This window comes from Dromiciops gliroides, chromosome 2 (assembly GCF_019393635.1).
Source record: "Dromiciops gliroides isolate mDroGli1 chromosome 2, mDroGli1.pri, whole genome shotgun sequence".
Taxonomy (NCBI): Eukaryota; Metazoa; Chordata; class Mammalia; order Microbiotheria; family Microbiotheriidae; genus Dromiciops; species Dromiciops gliroides.
In genome coordinates, this window is record NC_057862.1 from 694,064,826 (window position 1) to 694,089,585 (window position 24,760).

The 24,760-nt window shown below is 54.9% G+C and overlaps 1 protein-coding gene across 1 annotated transcript in view; it reads right to left on the reverse strand.

The window, feature by feature from the left end:
- Positions 1 to 20,614, reverse strand: part of NBAS (NBAS subunit of NRZ tethering complex) — a 220,832-nt gene extending 200,218 nt beyond the window's left edge. The window contains exons 1-9 of the mRNA XM_043985311.1: positions 20,459 to 20,614; positions 18,578 to 18,632; positions 17,272 to 17,308; positions 15,980 to 16,057; positions 15,225 to 15,272; positions 13,095 to 13,138; positions 7,143 to 7,276; positions 6,601 to 6,734; positions 6,405 to 6,503 (exon numbers count right to left, since the gene is read on the reverse strand). Coding sequence (XP_043841246.1) covers positions 6,405 to 6,503; positions 6,601 to 6,734; positions 7,143 to 7,276; positions 13,095 to 13,138; positions 15,225 to 15,272; positions 15,980 to 16,057; positions 17,272 to 17,308; positions 18,578 to 18,632; positions 20,459 to 20,572 — 743 coding nt within the window. The 5' untranslated portion in view covers positions 20,573 to 20,614. The remainder of the gene's footprint in view (positions 1 to 6,404; positions 6,504 to 6,600; positions 6,735 to 7,142; positions 7,277 to 13,094; positions 13,139 to 15,224; positions 15,273 to 15,979; positions 16,058 to 17,271; positions 17,309 to 18,577; positions 18,633 to 20,458) is intronic.
- Positions 20,615 to 24,760: the final 4,146 nt, after the last annotated feature.

The window sequence follows — 24,760 nt, forward strand, 5'->3', positions numbered from 1 at the left end:
GAGACAAGTTAAGGGGACCCCTTAACTGCCCTTAACATCATATACATTGGCATTTAATTGCAGTCTTCTTGTGTGAGTGTGTGTGTGTTGGGGGAGTAAAAAGTGCCCGGCAGAGAACAAAAGAAAGCCTACAAAGAAGCAAAGAAAAGCCGGCAGCTTGGGAAACAACATGCAGTATTTATTCTAGAGATTTTCCTGAAATGGAAGCTTATATTGAACCCTCTTGCGTTCTGCTGCGCACAGGGCAACGTTCTTGGTTTTCTCTTCTCATTTTGTATTCAGGTTTAAGATGGGGGCAGCACGGGGGAGGGGTCCTCCAGGAAAAGCAGCCTCTGAGCTTAGGCTCCCCAACAGAACCAGATTTCCCATTCCTCTTCTCTAACGTTTTCTCCAGAAATCAAAGCACAGGGATGTCGTCAAGGTCAGAAAGAAATCGTGGGCTTTACAACAGGAAGGGCCTTTGGCAATCAGTGGGCTCCACCCCCTCGACCTCCATCCCCAAAGACTGGTTCAGCCACCTTCAAAGGACGCCCTTGTAAAGAAAGACAAACGCTGTGCCTGCTTCACATTCCAATTAACTCTGCTGCTTCTCCTATGACACAAATGGGAACCCACATGCCCTCAACACATTCTGTTCTAAACTTAAATAATGGACTTTTAAAACTCTTAGTTCCATTCCCTCGGGTTAATCAAGAGAGAATGAGCCCATCTAGGTCAGTGTGAAAACATCCTTCCTCATGTGCCTCAGCAGACCTCAGAAGGAGAGGAGAAAGTCTTCTTTTTACACATCAAAACACGGGATTTTCATCAACACTCGAGAGGTTTTGTTTCTCTACCTCTCCTATAATTACACATTTTTCATCTTTTCCACTTGATTATCGAAAGCTCTAAAAGTCCTTTCTGGGAATTAAACCCTATACCCTGATGGGGGGTGGGAGGGAGCAATGGTTTTGGAAACAGAGGCCCCCTCTGCGTCCCTAGGGAACTCTCCCCTCACTTGACGTCAGTTTTCTCATCAACCGAACGGGACAGTTGGACTCACGGACCTCTGAGGTTCCTGCCAGCCCCATGCCTACGACCAAAGACAGATGGCTCAATGGCCTACATTCCAATGGAGAGGGCTCAGTGCTCCCTTGCCCAGGGAAAGCAAAAATGCAAAAAAGCCAATGGCAAGAGGCACCAGCACAATGAGAAGCAACTGCAGAGACTCCAGCCTGGCCCAAACCACCTCTTAAAAGCTGCATCTCAATAAATCTTTTCTCAGAGATTCAGGAAAGCCCATCACATCCACAGGAGTACATTTATAATTGAAAAGATTTTTTTTAAGACAAATGAAACTTAGTGACAGATGAAATGAAGCTACTGCCTCAAGTTAAACAACAATAAAAAAAATTCTTCTCTCAGAGAGGGAAAAATAAATCATGAGCAAAACATAATTTAAAATGTTAAAAGGTCTTCCAAGAGTCAGCCCAAGATGGCCGCAATGCATCCTAGTTGGAGGGACCCAGTCACTACTCCCAAAGACTACTGGGGTGAAGGACCACTTTCGAATAATAATTTGATATAATAATAATTCTTTGGTAAGGTCAAAAGAAAGGGTAAAAACTCTTCTTTTTCTCCATTTGACAGGAAGCTGGAAGCCAGACGCTGCTACAAAGTCCCCTTAAGCAAAGCACGTTTTTAGCCGCCTGGAGCAGGCTCAAAACTCAAGACCTTTTAGTCAAGAGTCAAGTGTTGGCCAAGAACACAGAACACACAGGAAAATCCTTACCCTCCACTATGAACAAACTGGCCCCAAGGCAGCCATCTCTAGAAATCCAGAGCATGAGGCTCCACTCTAGAATCACGTATAAAGAGCCCCAGACAAAAGGGCCGCTCTCCTGGAGCACAGGAAGACCACCACAATTCAGAAGATGGCTCTGGGCTCTAAGGAGGAAGAATGCTACCAAATGTCAAGAAATGAAAAACTGAAAAGCAAAAAGAGCAAGCCACTCTATTCAGGGTCAACTCTATTACTGCCATGCCAACTCTCCAGGCATGCTGCCGCACACTGATCTCCCAAAGGCCACTGATTCCTCCATTACCGATAGCAGCAATCACCCTCCACGGCTGGACCAAATGAAAACACCGTGATCATTAGCCGACAAGTCCAGCCAAAAGCATCAAGAGGCTTCCTGGAAGCAGTCTGCCACAAAACAATAAACTCTGTCTCGAGAATCCATGAAAAATTTACTAGCACAATTTTATATGTAGCTGTTCCTTTAGTGTCTAATATGAGAAACACTAAAAAACCCCATTCCCCTCTGCTAGCGAGAGAAAGGTAAGTGATTGCTACCCACCCAATGTGGTCTACAGAATCATCCCAGAACCATTCACAAGGGCCAAAAACCACTCTCCACTAATAATAACAGCTTTCATTGATAAAGCATTTCAAACCTGCAGAGCACTTTATATATGTCAGTCAATGGGCATTTATTAAGCACCTACTATGTGCCAGGCACAAAAAAGGCAAAAACTGGGCCCTGCCCTGGAGGAGGTCACAACCAGCAAACAACTATGCACAAACAAGCTTTAGACAGGATAAGTAAGAAATCGTCAAAAGAGAGAAGGCCTTGGAATGAAGAGGGTTGGGGAAGGCTTCCTGGAGAAGGTGGGATTTAAGTCAGGACTTCAAGGAAGCCGGGGAGGTAGGTATTTGGAGCAGAGGAAGGAGAACGTTCCAGGCCTGGGGGAAAGTCGGTGAAGATGCCTGGAGTCAGAAGACAGGAGATGGAGCAGCTCGTTTGAGAAACAGGCAAGGTTAATGGCATGGAATTGCAGAGGACATCACAGGAAGTGAGGAGTGAGAAAACTATAAGGGGAGAGAAGGTCTGGCTTTGAATGCCAAACCAAGAATTTCATATTTGCTGCTGCAGATGCTAGGGAGCCATAGGAGTTTTTTGAATAGGGGGAGTGACATGGTCAGGCCTGCACTTGGTGACTTGATGGAGGATGGACTGGAGAGGGGAGAGACCTGAGACAGGCAGACTCTCTCCCCAGCAACTACTGCACTAGTCTAGGTGTGAGATGAGGGCCTGCACCAGGGTGGGGACCATGTCAGAGGAGAGAAGGGAGCTTATCTGACAGATGCTGCAGAAGTGAAACTGACCAGAGATGCTGCAGAGGTGAAACTGACCAGAGATGCTGCAGAGGTGAAACTGACCAGAGATGCTACAGAGGTGAAACTGACCAGAGATGCTACAGAGGTGAAACTGACCAGAGATGTGGCCAAGGCGAAATTAACAGGCCTTGGCACTGTTTTTGTTTTGTTTTGTTTTGTTTTGTTTTGTTTTGTGGGATGGAAAGTTGAGAGAGAGTTTCAAGCCTGAGGGAGGGTGGTACTGCCCTCAACAGTCATAGGGAAGGGAGGCGGGGAGGCCATGTTCTGGACAGTTGAGTTTCAGATGTCCCCTGTATGTCTAGTTGCAGAGCTCTGGAAGGCCGCTGGAGAGGAGAGGTCGGAGGTCAGCAGAGGGCTCAGGGCAGGATGGGCAGATTTGAGAATCATCAGCACAGACAGTCATCAAGCCCACGGGAGCTGATGAGCTCACCAAGGGAAACTGTCTAGAGGGAGAAGAGAAGAGGCCCAGGACAGAGCCCTGCGGATACCTGTGGTTACTGAGGGCATGATCTGGAGGAAGATCCAGCAAAAAAAGACAAGAGTGATCAGAGAGGGAGGAGAGGGACCAGGAGGGCAAGCGGGGGAGTCCCAAAAACCTGGCAAGAAGAGGGTATCAAGGAGGAGGCCACAGTGAGGTCATGGAGAACGGGGGCTGAGAAAAGGCCACTGGGTTTGGTGACTAAGAGATCATCAGTGACTTTAGAGAGAGGAGCGTAGGTGGAACGAGGTGGTCAGAAGCCAGACCGTAAGGGGTTAATAAGAGAGCAAGAGGAAGGGAGGGGGAGGACACTAAAAGAGCAGAAGAGACAGAGGACTACGGAAGGGTCAAGGGGTTTTTGGATAATGGGGAAACATGGGCGTGTCTGCGGACAGGAGGGAAGGAGCCAATAGAGGGGGAGAGACTGAAGAAGCCAGGGCACTGGAGAGTGCCCATGTCCAGAACCTCTAAGATGTGTGGGGCACTTCCCCTGCCCCAGTGCCTGTGAGGTGGGCCTATGACCATCCCCACTGTGCAGCCCCTGGTTACAAGCTTTCTCTGCCTCACTGAATGAAACAACAAGAGACAATCTCTCAGAATCACTGTACCCAATGTAATGATCACAATGGACACAAGCTGATAAACAGAGCGCCGCTGCTGGCACCGAAGAGCGCACCAAAGGAGGAGCCAGCTCCCCCGACCAGAGAAAACAAGCCAGTATGGATGACTCCAGTGCAGCTCTGCCTGGGCCCCCTCGGTCACCTCATCCAAGACAACTGAGCTTCGCACATCAAGATGAGCCTATTCACTTTCTAGATGCATAATCCAAATTTGAGAATTAATATGAGTCACGCATGAACAATACAAGATGTGAAGTGTCGAGGCTGACACTGCCACAGGTGCCCTCTTTGTGAGAAGCCGGCCCAGTGAGACTTCCTATCCTAGGATGAGGTGCTTATTTTATAAGCAAGAGGACACTTGGACTCATGGAAGAGCCTGTTACCATCCTTCTGACCTGTGTGACAAGTGAAACTATGTGTGGGGGGGAGCTAGGTGGCGCAGTGGATAAAGCACCAGCCCTGGATTCAGGAGGACCTGAGTTCAAATCCTGCCTCAGGCACTTGACACTTACTAGCTATATGACCCTGGGCAAGTCACTTAACCCTCATTGCCCCACAAAAAAACAAACACAAAAATACAAAAACTATACGTGTGGTCGCCTTTTTTCTGTTGCAATTTTGGGGGAAATTAGCTGGGGTTCCTAATATAGTTGTTACTTATAAATGAGAAGCTTTAGCACCAGTATGGGGGCATTAGGCATTTATTAAAGCATACCAAGTATTAGTAAAAAGAGAACGCCTGGGTCAGAAAGTTAAGAGAAGGCCTATCTAGCCCAGAGCTCCAGCCTGGCCGGCTTCTGCCACCTGGAGTGCCTCAGAGAGAGTCTGAGAGTAACTCCATGTAGAAGCTGCCTCTAGGTCTCCGGAAGAGGCGGTCCTTACACACTGCTCCAAGCTCATTGGCTACCATCAACCAAATCTACTGGTTCGAGGACTTTAGTGTGGCCCCATGCTGAGATCAGAGTTCATCCCCTCTGAGGGCCAGGCAGGTGTGATTTTCACTGAATTAATGTTAAGTGAGTTAATCAGCAGAGTCAGTCAATCCAATCAGTCCCCCTGTTTAGGGGGGCCTTTGGGCGTTCCCCAAACCCGATTATTTCCTCACACACGCACAGGAACATCCTTCAAACTTACACAAAGAAAGGACTGCGGCACAGCAAAGGCCCAGCGTCTCTGTCCAGACAAACCCAACACCCCCCAAAGCTGTTGCTGGACTCCTGTTCTGGCGCACACAACACCCTGGAGCCCCCGGACACAAGACCAACCCATGCTGTGGCGAGGCAACCAAGGGACAGCAGCAGGCCCAGTGAGCCAGGGCCAGACCAGGCCCCCCCCACTCCTCTGGGCCACCTGCTCAAAGGTGACAGACGCCAGCCCCAGTAGGCCGGGCAGATGCCCCCAAGCTCTCGGGAGTACCGGAGCCGAGATGCACACTCTACTCTCCAAGTCACACCGGGGGATGGATGCCCGCTCTGGGCACAACAATGCACACAGAGCCTTCACAAAGGGCGTGGGGTCCAGAGACCACCCACAGTGCTCCGGTCAGGGCCAATAAGGACCACAGGATCCCTGAACTTCAGTGGGGGCAGGGAGCTTGGCTCCCACTGCACTCGACCCTTACCCACCCAACATCTCTCCTGTGCCCTTCCAGCCAAGGCCTCATCCCACCTCTGCTGGCAGACTCAGAGCGTGGGAGAATCTACTGCCCCCTAGGCAGCCCCTCCCTCTCTCAGACATCTCTGGTGGTTAGGAAACTAAACCAGCTTTCTTTTTCCTTTCCTCTCGAATCTGCAGCGATTTCTAAAAGTCATTCTCAACTTTTTTTTTTAATTTAGAAAAAAATAATCAGTTGAAAAGTATCTGCTCATCTCCCCAGCCAGGGAGGGCTCCCCCAGGGGCCAGGTTTCCAGGAAGCTGCTAAGCGAGCAACGTGTCGCTGGGGAAGCAGGTTGCCCACCCTGGGTGTGTCCCTCAAGTTCCCAGCTGGGCTCAGGGCAGTCCCGGAGCGAGAGGCCACTGCCGCCCTGCCCCGGGAGTCCAGAGGCACAGGCTCTCCGAGGGAGCAGGGGCAGGTGCACTCTTCTCACCGCACCCCCAGCCGTCAGCGCTGTCCTGAGCTCCGCGCCCCACCCGACTGCGCACTCACCTGTGGCCTGGATGGTAGATGGCGGTGCAGACCCCATGGGGGTAGTGACTGCTGAAGCTGAAGCTGTGACTCTCCTGGTAGCTCTGGTTGGTGCCCACACTGAGCGAGGAAAGAAGAGAAAGCCCCCCCATTACACAAGGTCAGAGGGGACAAGGCTTCCCAGGGGCACTGGGCCACCCCCAAGGCCTGGCTTTACCTCACGAGGTAGCTCCTCAGCTCTCCTCGGTAGTTAATGACCAGCAGCTCCGCGGACCACTGGGCACTGGCTTTGTACTCTAGAAATATCAACCCCGCAATGGCACAGCTGAGATCCCGGGGACAAGTGGAGGCCTGCAGAAGAGAAGACCAGAGCCCGCTAGTCAGTGACCGGAAGTGTGGGCAGACCAACGCCGATCGGTGATGGAGGGCGGCACCGAGGATGAGCGGCACTGGCATATGGGGGCACCACCAAGCTGGAGCAGCAGGGCCCCCGGGAGAGAACCGGGAGGCAGCCTGGGCCGGGGCGGGCCGAACACCAGCACCATCCTGATGGGCACGGCCCAGGAGCCTTGGGAACAGCAGTGCTGCTCCAGCCCCGCCCTTGGTCAGAGAGGGGACGAGCCCAAGGCCCACAGGTGGTAAGAGGCCAAGCAGACCCAAGCCCGGCCAAAGGCAGGGACAGGAGCCCTGCCTCCCTCCTTGCTCCCCCCTCCCCTGGCCAGACTTGCCTGACCCCCCAAAGAAGGCTCAGTACCGTACCGGGGGGATGACGAAGAGCTCGCTGCCCATGAGGTCAAACACCCTGACGGTGCCCGTGCTCTCGGCATAAGCCAACAGCGTGCAGTCATAACTCCATGCCACCCGTCTCCACTGAGGGCTAGGATCCTTGGGAACTACAAAGGAAGAGGCCCAGGCCTTGAGTAACAGAGATGGAGAAGGATGGCCCACCTCGGCCTACCCGTCACAGCTGGTGAGGGAGACCCTCCCCGCCCGCAGACCCTGCCCCCACCCACTTCCCGAGATGGGAGCCAACCCTCTGACATCCTCACCCCTCCGCCTTCGGTCTGACCAGCCAGCTGTGGGAGAGGGAGGCAAATTGGCAGCACTCGAGGCTCCCCCTCGTCCCAGGCCCGAGCCCCTGCCCACAACTACGGTGCCTCTTAGGTCTGGCAAGAATAAGCCTCAAACTGTGATTAAGAGGCCAAGGACGCATGAAGCAAACCGTGTGCAATTCCACCCCAGATGGCTGGACACCCTCGAAAATGCCTCCAAAACCTGCTCAGCACATCAACAACTGAGACGCAGACTTCCAGAAGGAGGCGAGGCCTTCACCGGGAGAGAGCTGGGGGCTGCACCTACGAGGAGCGCCTGATCAACCACAGCGCCGGCCCCAAACGTTCCTCCTCTGAAGTACGCAGCCGGGCACCAGAGGCTGACGGCGGCGAGCAGAGTGCCCGGCTGCACCAAGCCAGGGTAGGATAAAGAGGAGCGGCCGTCATCATTAGAGACAGAGCCTCAGGAGGCAGTGGAGAGAGCCCGAGAGCAAGAGAGAGCCCGAGAGAGCCCGAGAGCAAGAGCGAGCCCGAGAGAGCGAGAGCAAGAGCGAGCCCGAGAGAGCGAGAGCAAGAGCGAGCCCGAGAGAGCGAGAGCAAGAGCGAGCCCGAGAGAGCGAGAGCAAGAGCGAGCCCGAGAGAGCGAGAGCAAGAGCGAGCCCGAGAGAGCGAGAGCAAGAGCGAGCCCGAGAGAGCGAGAGCAAGAGCGAGCCCGAGAGAGCGAGAGCAAGAGCGAGCCCGAGAGAGCGAGAGCAAGAGCGAGCCCGAGAGAGCGAGAGCAAGAGCGAGCCCGAGAGAGCGAGAGCAAGAGCGAGCCCGAGAGAGCGAGAGCAAGAGCGAGCCCGAGAGAGCGAGAGCAAGAGCGAGCCCGAGAGAGCGAGAGCAAGAGCGAGCCCGAGAGAGCGAGAGCAAGAGAGAGCCCGAGAGAGCGAGAGCAAGAGAGAGCCCGAGAGAGCGAGAGCAAGAGAGAGCCCGAGAGAGCGAGAGCAAGAGAGAGCCCGAGAGAGCGAGAGCAAGAGAGAGCCCGAGAGAGCGAGAGAGAGCCCGAGAGAGCGAGAGCAAGAGAGAGCCCGAGAGCAAGAGAGAGCCCGAGGGAGCGAGAGCAAGAGCGAGCCCGAGAGCAAGAGCGAGCCCGAGAGAGCCTGAGAGAAAGAGCGAGCCCGAGAGAGCGAGAGCAAGAGCGAGCCCGAGAGAGCGAGAGCAAGAGAGAGCCCGAGAGCAAGAGCGAGCCCGAGGGAGCGAGAGCAAGAGAGAGCCCGAGGGAGCGAGAGCAAGAGAGAGCCCGAGGGAGCGAGAGCAAGAGAGAGCCCGAGGGAGCGAGAGCAAGAGCGAGCCCGAGAGCAAGAGTGAGCCCGAGAGCAAGAGCGAGCCCGAGAGCAAGCCCGAGAGCATGCGGGCATCCAGGCCCGCCCACTCACTCTGTAAAAGAGGACCCAAGCCCAGAACCGCAGATCCAGGATGGGATAGGAGGCATCAGTGTCCCCGGGGGCCCAACAGGGAAGGGGGCAGGTGGATATAAGAAACGGATCAGAAAATGGCTGCAATTTCCCCCTGCCCTTTTAAGCCAGAGACAGAGGGGGCAGAGGGGGCAGGGGGGCAGAGGGACCACCCTCTGCTGTGTGCTCATTGCTCATCTTTCCAACTAAACTGTAAACCCAGAGGGTGGAGATTCTGGCTCACTCTTCCTTGTGATGCCTTGCACTCTGCATGTCATAGGCATTTAATAAATGCTGGCTGGAAGATTCAGGGATCACAGAGGAAGACTCCTTCACTTTACTGTAATGATTGGAATGGCGCCACCTGCTGGAGACTTACTGTAGGAAAGCTCCACCATGAGGAGAAAGTGCCTGAGGGCAAGACATGTGGCTTTTCTTTGGCGTCAGGAAGTGATGTTTGCTTGTGGGAGGAAGAGGGGGAGAGGCTGGGGCTCTCCCTCTTGGTCGTGAGGACTCTGGTGGAGAGCTGAGCTAAAGATGCACGCTCCCTTTGATAGATAGATGAATCTAGGCCTTTCTCTTTCTCTTCACCAAATTCTTATTCTCCTTAATAAATGCTTAAAAATCTAAGCTGTTGAAAAAGCTTATAATTTGTTGGCGACCACTCATTAGATATTTTAGACAGGCTAGCTAGAATTTTAGCGCCTTACATCACAAATGAGAAAATGGAGACCCAGGAAAATGAATTCATCTGCCCAGGGTTGCGTGGGCAGTGAGGGCCAAAGCACCCATGCCGACCAGGGGCTGAGTGACCCCAACATACATCAGCAGTCATTTGTGAGGGCCTGGGGATTCAGCGTGGGAACTTCTTTGGAAAGCATGGTCACCCTCATCTCTGATTTAGCCACCACGTCCAGGGAGCTGCCTGAAGCAAATGCCCGGCCTCTGTGGGTCAGGGACTCAGGGGCAGGTTCTCTGACCATTCAAGGGATGCATCTAAAGGTACGTTTGTCTCCTGCTACTCAGAAGCTCCATGGTCTGCCACACACCCCTGAGGACGGCCAGTGAGGGGTGTGTGCTTGTGCATCCGTGCACTCACACGTGGAGTCACCTAATGATTTGGGCCTTTCCCCCTTGCTGAGGGCTTTGAGGGAACAGCCCCCCAGTTAGCCCTTGCTCCCCACATGCCCCGGCTCCACCCCTGACTCTCCACCTTGCCACCACGCCATCCCCTCCATGCCCCTGGGAAGACTCCTACCTCTTACCCATGGTCAGTGACTGCATTCCTGCGTCCCCCCCACTCGGCCTGACTCATGCCCCCCCATCTGACCTGGCTGATGATGAAGGGTGGCCAAGAGCCAAGCTGAATAGGGGGATGCCCCATTATCAGCTGTGCCAGGTGGGAGTGCCCTTCAGCCAGGTCAGCGGGAGGAGGTGCAGGGCGGGTAGCCATCAGCCAGGGACGGGGGTGGGGAGAGACAACAGTCAGGTCGAATTGGCGGACAGGGCATAAGTCAGGGTGAATGGGAGGGATGCCCCATTATCAGCCGAGCCAGATGGGAGGTGGCTACCAGCCAGGACAGATAGGGTCCCCAGACTAGAACACTTAGCTCTTGCTGGTCACCCAGAAGTCTCCAACATCTTTGTGGGGTGAAAGGAAAACCAGGGGACAAGAAGAGGGAGTCGTAGCTTCCCCAGATGTGGGAAGCCAGGGGTGCCTCTAGTTTGAGGCCATGACCCCACCCCCCCAGCTGGAGGTGTCAGGGTAACCTTGGGCTGGACGTTGCCATTAACCAGTCAAGGGCTCTGGGCATGGGGAGAAGGGTCGAGGGCCACCCTCAGGGCACAAACGTGAGGTGGAGGCCAGGGAGGGAGCAGAGGCCCCTCCCCTCCCAGGCCTCCTGAAGTTAGCTCTGCCTGGTCCGAGTCCCAAAGGAGGCAAGGCAGGGGACATTTCCCCTCACCCCTCCCGGGAGGGTCCATGGGCCAGATCAAGGTGACGGGGCCAACAACCCTCCTCTACAGGAGGGTGGAGCCCGAGGCCTCCCCAGGCAGCCCCGCCTGCCTCAGAAAATGTCCAGCCCATAGAACAGCATGGGGAGGGGGCGGGGTGGGGGGGAGATGACGGAGCAGCCAGAAAACGAGCGGTGCCAGAACAAGAATGAGGAGGGAACAGGCAGCCACGAGGCCTGCGGAGCACATGACCCCTGCCCCACACATTTGTGTCCTGCTGGGGCCAAGGCAAAGTGATGGAGAAGTCCAGACAAAAGGAGACAGTCCCTGCCCTAGAGGAGCCTGTACTGGGCTGGGGAGGGGAGGGCAGAGGGGGGAAAACATTCCCCGAGCACCTACTATGCGCCGCACTGCGCTAAGCGCTTCATAAATATTCTCTCATTTGCTCCTTGTACCAACCCCGGCTGGTACAAGGCTATTGTTTCATCCCCATTTTACAGAGGAGGAAACTAAGCCACCCAATAGGAAGTAAATGGGGCTGAATTTGATCTCGGGTCTTCTGGGCCCCAGGCCCAGGGCTTCACCCACTGCCCACCCTCAGTGCCGTTCTTTCAAAAGAGGCCTGGGCTCAGAAATGGCCATTTTCCTGATGCCGTCTGGGCCTCTCGTGCAGCTCACTGAGGGGAACAATGCCACTTACACCTCCGTGGTGCCGAGGGGTACGAGGCAAACCCTTCACAGCAGCGAGCAGGTGGTTTCCCCTTTTACAGAAGAGGGAGCTGAGGGCCAGTGAGGGAGGCCTCTGCTCAAGCAGAGATGCCCGCCCTGCCCGAGACCTGAGGGCTTCCCACCATGTGTGTGTCTGAGAGAGAGAGAGAGAGAGAGAGAGAGAGAGAGAGAGAGCGCGCGCACGTGCACACGCACGCCTGGGTCTGAGCATGTCCAATACACATGAAAATCTAATCTCATTCCCTGGCTCAGTGACAGCCCTGCAGTGTAGGTGGGGCCGTGGAAAGAGCGCTGGCCTGAACATTCAGAAGACCTGGGTTCAAATCCAGCCACAGACACCTGCAGCGAGATCCCAGGCAAGTCACTGGGCCCCTCTCAGCCTGAGTTTCCTGGCCTATGAGATGGGGCTGTGACATGGCCATTATGAGGCTGCTGGGAGGGCCTCTGCAAATCTTACGTGAATGCCACATGAAGGCTCGATGTTATCCACGGGCGTCTCAAGGGACAGCTCGTTCTGAGTTCTCCCATGTGACTCTATAAATGTCGACTAACACTGATGCTCCCTTCTTAACACAGTCCCCTCAGATGGACAAGAGGCGCAGCCCACAACTGACCAGCTGAAAAACGGGCTGAAGGAACTGCCTCCAACCAGCATTTACTACTTGTCTTCCTTCAAACCACAGGACAGCGAGTCATAGAGGGCAGTGTCTCAGAAAACCCCACCTGAGGGTCAGTTCCCCAAAGCCACCGGGAAGCACATCATGGGTACAATGAGGCCGCACCACATAATGGACAAAGGCCTGCCCTAAAGAGGGGGCTAAAAGGATGCGCTCCAAGAGGAGGGAGCCACGGGGGCCACCAAGAAAGGAGCGAGTCACAAGGGGCCACCAAGAGAAGAGCAAGCCATGGGGGCCACTAAGAGGAGTGAGCCACAGGGGCCACAAAGAGAGGAGCGAGCCACAGGGGCCACCGAGAGAGGAGTGACCCATGGGGGCCACCAAGAGAGGAACAAGCCACGGGGGCCACAAAGAGAGGAGCGAGCCACAGGGGCCACCAAGAGAGGAGTGACCCATAGGGGCCACCAAGAGAGGAACGAGCCACGGGGGCCACGAAGAAAGAAGCGAGCCATGGGGGCCACCAAGAGAGGAGCAAGCCACTGGGGCCACAGAGGAGAATGAGCCTTGGGGCCAGAGAGAGGAGTGAGCCACGGGGGCCACTGAGAGGAGTGAGACTCGGGGCCAGAGAGAGCCATAACCAAGGGATGGGATACATGCCCCTCAGCCACACCCCACATCAAGGGACCCTGAGCCTGAGCAAAATGAGTAGCTGACCCAAGGAGGAAACAGGTGAGAGCTGGACAGGCTGAGATTTGCACCCATGGAGGGATGGGACTAACAGAAGATCTCAGATCCAGAAGTGCCTAAAGTTTATAAAGTTATAAACAACAGATAAACGAACTGTCCTTCCAATGCCTGGGCTCTCTTCCTTTTTAAGAGAAAACACAAGATTAAAATTCCATTTCAAAAATAACCAACTCCTACCTGGACATTTCCCGATGATAGATGTAAACTCGTCCTTTGCAGACCTGTAAGACAACAAACCAAGCAGACATCGTCACCACCCCTACGGATGCCCGACAAATGCACCAACCCAGCCTCCTCCTGCACTGGTCGGCCTCAAGAACGAGAGGCTCTGGGTCCGAGGCAGGACTTCCGATTCCCTGGCTCACCTCGGCACTCACTCCACATTGGTCCACAGAAGCAAGACAAGGCCAGGCAGGGAGCCCCAGCACCCACAAAGGGGCTGATCTCCCTGACCTCACTCTACCTCATTTCGGGGGCCACCTCTGGATCTCAGGGCAGGGCCCCAAGTGGATGCCAAAGGAAGAGAAGGGAGGGTGGTAGAAAAGCACAGTAGACACAAAAAAGGACGTCAAAGGAGGAAGAAGCTCAAGGCCCCTCATACCCAGAAGAGATGGTGATGCGGGAGGGAAGGAGCAGCGGCCCAGAGCCCCAGCTTCAGGCCCAGGCTCCCCAGCCTCTCCCTTATGTCACACAGAAGCATCAATGACTTCACTTCTCTCGCATCAGCTTCTAAGCCCTTCAAAGAATCTTGGATGTGATCAAGGCTGATTTTATTCCAAGAAGCGGCTGCTGAGACCCAGGTTCTTAACCTGGGGCCCGTCCTTGCAAAGATTTCAAGAAGTTAATGGACTCCTTGGGAAAAACAAATTACACCTTTATTTTCGCTGACCTCTAACCAAAAGATAGCATTTCCTGCTGTGATTTGAGACCACAATTCTACGGAGGCGGTCAGGGTTCCCCCCACAACGCCAGGGCGGGGGGCCTCACAAAAAGGTGAAGAACTAATGGTTTAGACTTTTTTAAAAAAAGACAAACCTTCTTCACTTCAGGACACAGGACTCCCTGACGAAGCACCCCTTCTCCCCCACACACATCCCTGCACGCAGACCTCTCCTGACTGCCAGGCCCATGACCAACTGCCTAGTGGACATTTTGAAATGGATGCCCGCTAGGCATCTCAAACTCAACATGCCCCAACAGAATTCTTCCTTTCCCAAACGTCCTCATCCTGGTCCCTGCCCTGCTTCTGTCCGGGACGTACCACCCGCCCAGCCGCCCCGTACCAGCCTCCTCAGCTCCTCCCTCTCCCTCCTCCCCACTCACACAGGGACTGCCCCCCACCCCTGTGCAGGCCCTTACCCCCACCACCCCGGACGATGGCAGAAGCCTCTCCACCGGCCAGCCACTCTGTGTGCCTTCTCGTCCCCCTGACCCGCTCAGCAGAGGACCTCGCCCCACATCTCACTGAGAAAACTTCTCTTTAAGGGGGGAACTGTAGCTGTCCCACCTGGACCCAGGGGTGAGCACCCCATCTGCAGGGGGGGGGGGGAATAACGCCCAATCTGCCAGGTTCCCCAAAGGACAAAGCCTCCTCCCAGAGTGTTTCCATAACAGCAGATTCTCGTTTTGCGGGGAAGACATTTTGAAACCATAAAGGGAGACGGCAACATCGGCTGGGACGGCTCCTCCGACAATCAGTGATGCCTCGTCAAACAAGGTAATGCGAGAGAAGCCGACGTGGTGAAGCACACCCAGCGCACACCTTCGGCCGGAAAGGCCCGTGGGTCATCCCTGTGGCTGGCTTCTGTGGGGCCTGCTGTGGCCACCCAGAGCGCTAGAACTGACCTGCCAGGCCACGCATGGCCCGGCTGAACCTCGAGAGGCTTCCCTTGGAGCAGGGTCCTGCACCTTGTAGGGCCACAGACCCTTGGGTATTAGTCTGGTGAAGCCCAGGCCCCTTCCCAGCAATGCTTTTCAATGCACAAAATAAAAGATTACAAAGGAAACCAATTGCTTGGGATCCCCAGTTAAAAAGCCTGATATAGAGAGCCCAGGCCACAGCAGTCCTCGGAGAAAGGTCTCAAGTGCACAGAATGAGTGTGATTCCCAGGGCCCAGGAAATGACAGGTTGAGGGCCAGGAGTCCTACTGTGCGCTCCGCTAAGATATCATCCCCCAAAGCTCATTTAGCAAAATTAAGCTAAGGTCAAGTGGAAAAACCCTTTCATCTCATCTTCCTCCTGGTTCAAATGTGCCAAGGGACATTTTCCCTCGGGTCACACTGAACATCAGCAAAGCCAAGGATTACCTGATCTCCACGCACTGGTCCTGGACAGCGGCCAGGAGCTTCCCGTTGCTGTGGAAGGAAACCGAAGGGTGAGGCTGTGGCCACGTGGGCTTCGCTCCCTCCCTCTGTCCTCAGGGACACCCTCTCACAGCCATCTGAGCTTTGCCCACACCTGCCCACCTCTTGCCCTTCCCTGCTGATCGTGACTCCTCCCCTAAAGTCCTCTTCCGGCCAGATGGTGAGGAGGTGAGACCGGGCCAACAAGGGCCCCTGGGAGGATGGCTCAGAGGCAGATGCAGCCTCAAAAGGTGGACAAGCCTCCTACTCTGTGAAATGGGAAGGGGCCCCAGAAGCCCCCTGGAGGAAAGTGCCAGACAAGCGTGTGCGGACGCCACCCCAGAGCACCTGAGATGCAGCAGGCTTCAAAAGTCACTCAGGGGGAAGGGGGCAGCTAGGTGGCACAGTGGATAAAGCACAGGCCCTGGATTCAGGAGGACCTGAGTTCAAATACAACGTCAGACACTTGACACTTACTAGCTGTGTGACCCTGGACAAGTCACTTAACCCTCACTGCCCCACAAAAAGTCACTCAGCTACAACCACTGAGTCACACCTGAAACCAAGTGTCCTTTCTTTGTCATGACTACAAGCAACGTTATGCTGATGGGAAAGTGTTCAAACCCCTCACGGAGGAGTCCCCCAGGCTCCAAACCATAGTCTCACTCAGGAGATGATTCTGAAATCCAAACTAATGGAGGAAAATCATCGATCCTTACCTGGCAAGCACTAAATGCCAGTTGATCTGCTTATTGATCAAACGAACCAGTCCTTCAGGGAGCAAAAACGTCGTAGGGCTGAAACGACAGGCACATTCCGGTTTGAAAAAAAGTTAGCAGGGCTGCAGGCAGAAAGGCCACAGAGCCTAGATCTACAACCCAAGGGGGTGAGCACTGAATCCAACAGAACCAGGAGGGATCTTAGATCTAGAACCAGGTCCTCAGAACCAATAGGAACCGGCACCCGGAATGCAGAATCACATCAGGGCTCTCAGAGGCCATGTGGGAAGAACACTAGGCTTGGGGCCAGGAGCTGGGTGTGAAATGCATGTGCGAGCGCGCACGCGCACACACACACATTCACTCACACTCATACCACACACTCACACCACACTCACACAAACGCACTCACACCACACACAAACACACTCACACCAACACGCACACACCCACATAAACACACACTCACACAAGCACAAACACACACTCACATACACTCACACCACTCACACTCACACCAAACACACACACCACACACATTCACACAAACACACACTCACACCCTTCCCATCTCCCAGACCAAGGGCCCATGACTCAAAGTGTCCGGGCCTCTGCCATCTCCTGAGGAGTGACCTCCTAAGTCACACATGGGGTGCAGGGGCCTCCACTGTTGGTTGGTTTTGCTGAAATGCTGTTGTTTTCCCTTCTTTCTCATGCTTTGCTACAAAGCAAAGATAAAAACCTGAACCTGCGGCTCAGACCCTTAGCTCCAGGAGGCTGGGGCTGAGGCTGGTCCCAGCCGAGCTTCCTCACAGGCCCAGGGGCAGGATCCTGATCGGGAAACCCCAAGGCTGCTCAGGAGAGCACTGGGTCCATCCCCAGTGGAATGAAGGGGTCACGGGCCACGGCCCGGGGGCGGTGAGAGGCTGGCACCCATCAGGCCCACCCTGGCCACCCGGCTAAAGCCCAGGGTGAGATTATAAAGGGAAGACCAAGGCTGAGGTCGGAGGCCGCACCCCGAGGTCACAGAGTCAGGCGTGTGGGGTGGGGAGAAGCCCTTGTATTTGGAGAGCTCCTAACTTTTAGGGGAGAGGCCGAGTGGGTACAAAACAGGAAGCTCTTCAGACCTCAGGGGCTGCGTCAGGTCATGACTGAGGTGGGAGAACTCCCTTCCCTTACAGGCACCCAGGACCGCGACGGCGCTCACACCCCAAGCACACACGCTGCACCTGCGCAGGGCGGCCCCGGCCTGTTCAGCGGCTTGGGGCCCCCACAGAGCGCAGAAGGCTTACCTGTACCAGATGTATTGCCAGAGGAAGTGCAGAGGGCCTGTGCGAGAAAAGATCGGTAAGTGGGACCTCTAGCAGACCATCAAAAGCCTAGTGGTGCTCTGAGAGGCAGCTCCCCCCACTTCACGTTCATTAGCCACATAAAAAGAAATCCCTTTTACCCTCTGGCAGACTCTCTAAGAATAAGAGAGGAATCACGGGGCCCTTAAACAGAGATAAGGAATTAATCTGCACCTGCTGTGCCCACCGCACTGAAATTCAGGGACAGCAGCCAAGGCTGGCCGGGTTCCACACACACCCACTGAAACTGCTCCGGAACTAGAACAGACTCCGTGATTGAAGGTGCCAAGCTCAGTCTAGAACCTATACAGGAGGACCTTAGAAGGCAAGGGAGTGACCATCTCTTCAGTATCAGGCACCGGCCCTTAGGAGCCCACTTGGGCCCCTCCTCCCAGCCAAGGCTGAGAAAACAATCAGCAATAATGGATTTCAGGGGAGACCCAGAGATCAGGTTTAGTGCTCTCTCTCCCCCACTCCAAAAAGCTCAGCTCCCGTTGTGGATGAGCCCAAGGGAACAAAGGAAATGGAGACAGACTTTCTTATCTAACCCGGGGAAGAACCAATGAGCTCTGATCAACATATAATGAGTGGTCTCTATGTGAGGAGGATAAAACCCTTGGCCACACCAGGGTCACTCTCTTGGACCTCTTAGGACAATGTAGGTCTGAAGGAGGAGACCACGAGAAGTCAAGGAGACGCTCGGTCAATGCTTTACTCATATACAATATTATTAGTAATAAATGCTTACTACCAAAACTGGTAGCAATAATTTTAGGTGACACAACCACCTTCAAATCTGGGCCTTGGGTACTCAGGTGACATTGGCTCTGCAAGCAAACTGCAGATGGCTCAGGGATCAGCACAAGCCTGGGCCGCCCTCTCCCTGTGGCCTCGTCTACCTCAAGTACTGGCTCAAGGAAGAGGAGGAGGAGAGGAAGGAATGAAGAGGAAGGAGGAAAGAAGGAAGAGAGGAGGGAGAGGGAAAGAGAAGAGAAAGGGGAGGGGGAAGTCAGAGTGGGAGAGGGAGGAGGGGGAGGTTGGAGGGGGAAGAGGGGAGGAAGTGGGGGAGGAGAGCAGCCCTTGGCTGGGAAGCTTCTCCAGGTGTGACTGGTCAGTCTGTGAGGAGAACAGGCTGCCCCTGAGGGTGCCCAGCACACCTGACGATGGCCCTGGACCCTAAAGAGCCTCCAGCAGCTGACCGTGGTCCGGGATCCCCCAGAATTCCCAAACCTCAGCCCGCAGTCCTCACCTGTGATCGCTTTTGTGATGACGAAGGACGCGCCGTGTTTTCTGGGGCCTCTGGGCTGCAATCACAAAAATAAAAACACCCCAATCCTTCTGTAGTTGGTGATTTGCTTTAAAGGAAGCCCTCCCCTCCCCTCACTTCACCACAGGGCGGGAGGTGCTTCAGGCGGGTCTCTCTGGCAGCTGAGGGGGGACAAACGGGAACAGAGAGAGCCTAAAAGTGGGGAGACCCTCTCCCCCAGAGGCCAGGCCTGAGGGGAGGCGGGCCTGCACCAGGGAGCAGACACCAGGGCTGGGTGAAAGGTGTTCTGAAGGGAGAACACAAGATCGGCATGAGATCCGATACGTGGGATGGCTGAGGGGGAAGTGAGGATGACACACAGCCTGTGTGAGCCTGGGGACCGGGGGCATGCCTGGTCCTCAACAGGAGCCAGCGATCGTGGAAAGGAGGAGGGCTTGGGAGGAAAGCCTATAATGCCTTAAAAAAGATTCCTGTTGGATTGAAATGAAGAGGGTACAGTACAGACATCTGAGCAAAGGCGCAGTGAGGGCCGGGTGCCCAGCGGGAAATGGGCACCGCCCGGGCAAGGGCCAGGGCAGCAACTGCTTCATGCATGAAAGGCCAGCCTCGGGCCGGCAGGGGCACAGGGCAGACCTGCACTGGGCCCAGGGGGGCCGCCCGGGTCACAGGGCCCGGCCTTCCCTCCCACACACAGCATGGCCTAAGCTCCCCAGCACCACACGGATGATAATAGCCACCCCCCCAAAAAAAGCAGACACCACGGCCAAGCCGTGGTGAGTGTCCACAATGCACTGTCCACATGACGTGGCACAAAAGGTCTGCAAGTCATCCCAGTCCGCTGCAAGGGGTAACTGACCCGAATGCCAGAGGGGAGGACCCAGAGCAGGACATGCACTGAGCCCTGAGGCAGCCCTTGAGCCTCCGCCTCTCCCATAAACCCCCCTTCTTCGGACCATCACGAGGCTAAAATGAGACTGGACTGGGCACACCCAGAACGTGCCCTGCACACAGCAGGCCATACACAAACAATTGTGCTACGGAGTGGCTCCCCCGAGGAGGGGCTCTGAGGGAAGGGAGGAGTCCTGGGTGATGTTCCCCAGCCAAGGGCCAGGGGAAAGAGGCCTCCTGAGGCTCCTACCCCAGACTGAGAGCTGGGAGGGAACCTCAGAACCTAGAACATGGGCTGGGAGGGAACCTCAGGACCTAGAACATGGGGGGCCAGTGCTGGAAGAAGCCTCCGAACCTAGAACATGGGCCATCAGGGCTGGGAGGGGCCTTAGAACCTAGAACATGGGTCATCAGAGCAGGGAGGGGCCTCAGAACCTAGAACATGGGTCATCAGAGCTGGGAGAGGCCTCAGAACTTAGAATGTGAGCTGTCAGAGCTGGGGAGGGCTCAGAACCTAGTACACAAAAGTCAAAAGATGGGAGGGCCCTTAGGACCAACAACGTAGTGTATCAGAGCAGGGAGGGGCCTCAGAGCCTAGAACGTGAGGCGTTAAGAGTTAGGGTGCCCTTTGAACCTAAAACACAGATTATCAATGGGGGGGTCCTTGAAACCTAGAACCCCGAAGGGGCCCCCTGGTCCAAACCCCTCAGTCCACAGACTGGTAAACTGAGGCCCAGGGCAGGAGCCCTGGATGTGGTCGCCATGGCAATCCCCAGACGCCAGCCGGCATGGGGGTGGAGGGGGAATATGGGGGGGGGGAATAGGAGGACGGTTGCCATGGCGACGCCCTTGGCCCCGCCCCCCGGAGTGAGCAGCCCCTCCCGCGGGACAGATGACGTGGCTCCGAGGTCCCAGGGCAGCCCGTGGTCCGTCCCCTGCTGGGCAGGCCCCGGCCCGGCCCCCCACGCGGCCCACCTGCACCTCCGTCTCTGGCGGCCACTCCGTGTTGACTAACAGGTCGTAAAGGATGTTCTCGTCCTCGCTCTCCGAACCCGGCCCCGGAGGCTGCCTGGACTCGGCGGCCGCCATGTTCGCCGGCTGGAGGAGCTACGGTGGCCCGTGGCGGACAATCTGCCTTGGGGGCGGGGCGGGGTGGAGGCGGGGCCTGAGAAGGTGACGTCACCGCCCAGGACGGCCACGCCGGCGTCCCCAACACTGATGTTGTCTGGCGCTCTCTTCTCTCTAGGCTTTCTGGACCCCGCCCCCCAGACGTCTCGTGGTCCTCCTCCTCCTCCCTCTCTGGACAACCCCTTCTCTGCCTCTAAGCAGAGGGGTCCCTCCTCTTCTTCCAGAAGCTCCCCTGGGTTTGATCGCCAGCTCTGTGCTGAGGATTCTCAGACCTTCCTTCCTCTGCCAGCGGCCTCTGGGACATCTTACTGTCCAAAACAGAACTCGGGACCTTCCCTCCCCCGTTGCTGTCAAGCGCACCCCCATCCTCCCAGTCCCTCAGGCTCACAACCCAGGACTTATTCGGAACACCACTGTCTCTAACCCCCACATCCAATGTGGTGCCAAGGCCTGGCATTTCACCTTCCTAACATTTCTCATCTACTCCCTTTCTCTGACACCGCCCCCACACGGGTGCAGACCCTCATTTCTGGATTCTGCACAATTACAATAGCCTGCTTTGGGGGGGGGGGTCTGCCAGCTGCAACAAGTCTCTCCCCAATTCAGTCCATCCTGCACTCAGCAGAGGTCTAAGGTATTCGATAACCTCCAGTGGCTCCCAAAATCCTCTGGTGTTCAAAGCCCTCCCCCTCCCCCAGCTGTCCTATGTACTGTCCAGACCACCAAACTGGCTTTCCACTCTTCCCTTTTCTCCTCGCTCTTCTATCTGCTTATAGCTGCCCCTTCTATAGCGAAGGCACGACCATAACGAGTTAGAATCCGGTCTCTGAGGCTCTCCGTGAATCTGTGCTCCTCGGCAGTCATTAGAGTGGGAGCTCATGGGGAACAAAGACAAGACTTTACTTTTCCTCGGGTCTCTAGCTTCTATGTAACCCCAGCTCTCTGTGACCCCAGGGACCATACACACCATGGGGTTTTCTTGGTAAAGATACTAGACTTCATCATTTCCTTCACCAGTAGATTAAGGCAAACAGGTAAAATTACTTACCCAAGGTCACACTGCTAGATCTGATCTTTCTGACTCCAGGTCCGGCACTCTATCCACTAAGCCATCTAGCTGCCTCAACCCTCACCCTGGCACCTAGCTGGTGCTTACTAAATACTAACTAAATATTAATAAATATTTATGGAATCATCTGGTGCTCCTGCATTAATTAATTCTTGGGCCCCCACATGTAACATTAGATAAGGAGGCTCCCCCTCTGAAGGAGGGTCTCCACCCGGCCCACTCAGTGGGTGGCTTCTCTTCAAAGGGTAAGTCACACCATTAACATGGATGAGAGGGGGGTGGCACGCAGCAGCAGGGTGGGGCGCCTCAGCCCTTGCCCAATGCAATTGCTCCTTCTGTCTCCTTTTTGGGATCTTTCGATGTAGACTACAGGGCCCCCTTACCTATAGAGGGATATCAGGAATGAAGGAAAGCTTCCCCTTCATCAGTTTCGCCAGCACAGAGACAGAGACAAGGACAGACAGACAGAGACAGAGCTACGCACTCATCAGTGTCCATACAGACTTATATATAAAGTACATTTGTGCACGCGCTGTGGTTGTGTCTATTACGTGTACAACCCCATTTTTACTGTTTGCTCCTTGCTTAAAGGTTCTCCTATCTATGAAAACTTGTGCCTGCCCATGATGTATGATTTCTCCTCTGTGTGCTTGGGACCAGGCATGGAGTCCACGCTTGCAGTCACTCACCTGAGCCCCCCACCCAGGGCTCCCCCCACCGATGTCATCAATCACACAAGACAAAAGCTTAACAGCCACGGAATTGCTTTTATACCAAGGAAGGCAAACAGATTCCTAGGTAGTAACAATGGTGGTAAACATGAAGAACCAGGTGTTTGTGAGGAAACAGGTGCCTGAGCTGCTGTGGGTGGGGAAGAGGATGGCTCTGCTCCCCCCTTCTCCCTTCCTCTGGCAAAAGGAGAATCCACCCCCATTTCATGGGCAGAGGAGCTGAGCCAGTCTCCGATTCAGGGACGAGCCAAACCACCAGCACCCCCAGCCGCGCCCCGGGGCAGTGCTGTAATCTCTGTAGCTCATCAGGTCACAGAAGGCATAGGAGGGGAGAGCCGGCACCCAGAGACCTGGAACCCTGCCCCGCCCACAGCTCCAGGGAAGGCGGTGCCTTTCCCAGCTTCCAGCTCCTCCTACCCAGAAGCCCACCCCCCCCCCCGCTCCCCCCAACACACTCACTTTCAGAAAGCTAACTTCCAAAGATGCCCACCCACGCCGAGTTCCGGATCCACCCCTGCTTGTCTCCCGTCTCAAGCCAAGACTCCAGTGGTTCCTCTCCTCGCGTGTGCGGTCGTGCCCTGCCCCCCCCCCAAAAAAATGGTGGAGCTGAGCAGGTTGTGACCCTGCCTCCACTAGTCACTGTCACTGTCCATGGGGGCAGTGAGAGATTGTCAGCCAGCTAGCGTTGACTGAGTGATTGCCATGTGCGGTCTGTAAAATGGAGATGATGATGATGATGGGGAAACTGAAGCTCGAAGGACTGGAACGACTCTCCCAGAGCCCCAAAGTGAGTGGCAGACTTCCCGACTCCAGCCCTGACACATCTCGAAGCACCCCACTATATGCAGCCCACTGTGCAGAGTAAAGGCTGTGGCGACCAGGACAAAGGAGGAAACAACCCTGACGTGCGGGGAGGTTGTGGCAAGTCCAGACTCTACCACAGACTGCATCTGCGCCTGGGGGAGTCATTGATTTCATCTACTCGGTGTGCATTTCCATATTACCCCTCTCATTAGACTGGGAGCTCTCTGAGGGCAGGGGTGGAGTGTCCAGATCTTGTTCATGGGGGGCGAGGGAGGAATGTGGTACATAGGAAGAGTCCATCTCTGCCTGCAACTGCCCTTGAACCTGGTTCCACCTGTCTACTAGCAATGAGTAAGTCATGAGAAAGGCTTTACGACCTGTACACCCCAAGTAAACAGAAAGTCGTTCCAAGAAGCCCTTACAAGGCAGTTTGGGAGACTGCTGACAGAGTAGTGCCGGGGAAAGAAGGCTGGACTTGGAGGGACCTGATCAAAGATCAAATCCAGGTTTTGCCACTGACTCGCTGTGTGACTTTGGGCAAGCCACGTAACTTCACTGGTTCCCTCCTCTGTAAAGCTGGACCAGATGCTCCCTTGGGGTCCTATGAGATATCGTCCTACAATGATGGGTAGAGCAGTGAGGAAGAAGAAGCACTGCCTGGGGGCAGGATGCAGCCAGGGACTGGAGCAGGCAGCCATCCCACCCAGGGCTAAGGATTGGGGAGCCTGGAATTTCAGCACCCAAACCGTGGTTCTTTGGATGTCTGGGTTCTTCCAGAATTTTCTACAGACAATAAAGAGGTTAAGATTTCTCCAGAAGATATAGAGCATTACAGACATTTCTTCAAAAACCATCCCAAGACTCCTAGGAGGTGGGGGGGGGGGACTCTGAGATGCCAATGTTCATGTCACAAAGCCAAGTTCAGACACTGGACCCCAAACTAGGAAGCCTGAAGACCAAGAGAAGATCAGCAAGAAATGAGATTCAGGCTAGAAGCTGTGAAGCGAGCAAGTGCCTTGGCTCGACTGGTCAGGACCAGACCAACTACATTTCTCTTCCTGCAGAATCCAGGGATGCTCTTGAGGGATTGGGGGTCTCTTTCTCTGAAGCTATTGGCATGAGCCCCCATTCTGGTTCCCCCACTGTTAGCGGTCAGTGGCCAGGGACCATTTACCAATTAACTTTTACAAATGGGTATCCACTTTGAAGACATAGAGTATAAATATTGACCTCCTCCAGCCCCCCCCCCCCCCCCCAGCTCAAAGTGCTCATTGCCCTCCACTGGCCTTGGGTTACTGATCAGGGCTGTTTTTAGCTTGACAATCCTCTTTTTTCTAACTTCTAGTAGACCTTTTTTTTTTTTTTTAAACAGGGCATTGGGGGTTGTGATGAAATAATGGGATTTAGCAGATACTCAAAGACCCACCTGGAGATGAATCTAGACTGATTGAATCAAGTGAGAGGGATTAACTGCTGATTAGCCTACTTCAAGTTAACTGGATTGTAATCACACCTTGAGAACATCTTCAGAACCAATGGATTTGA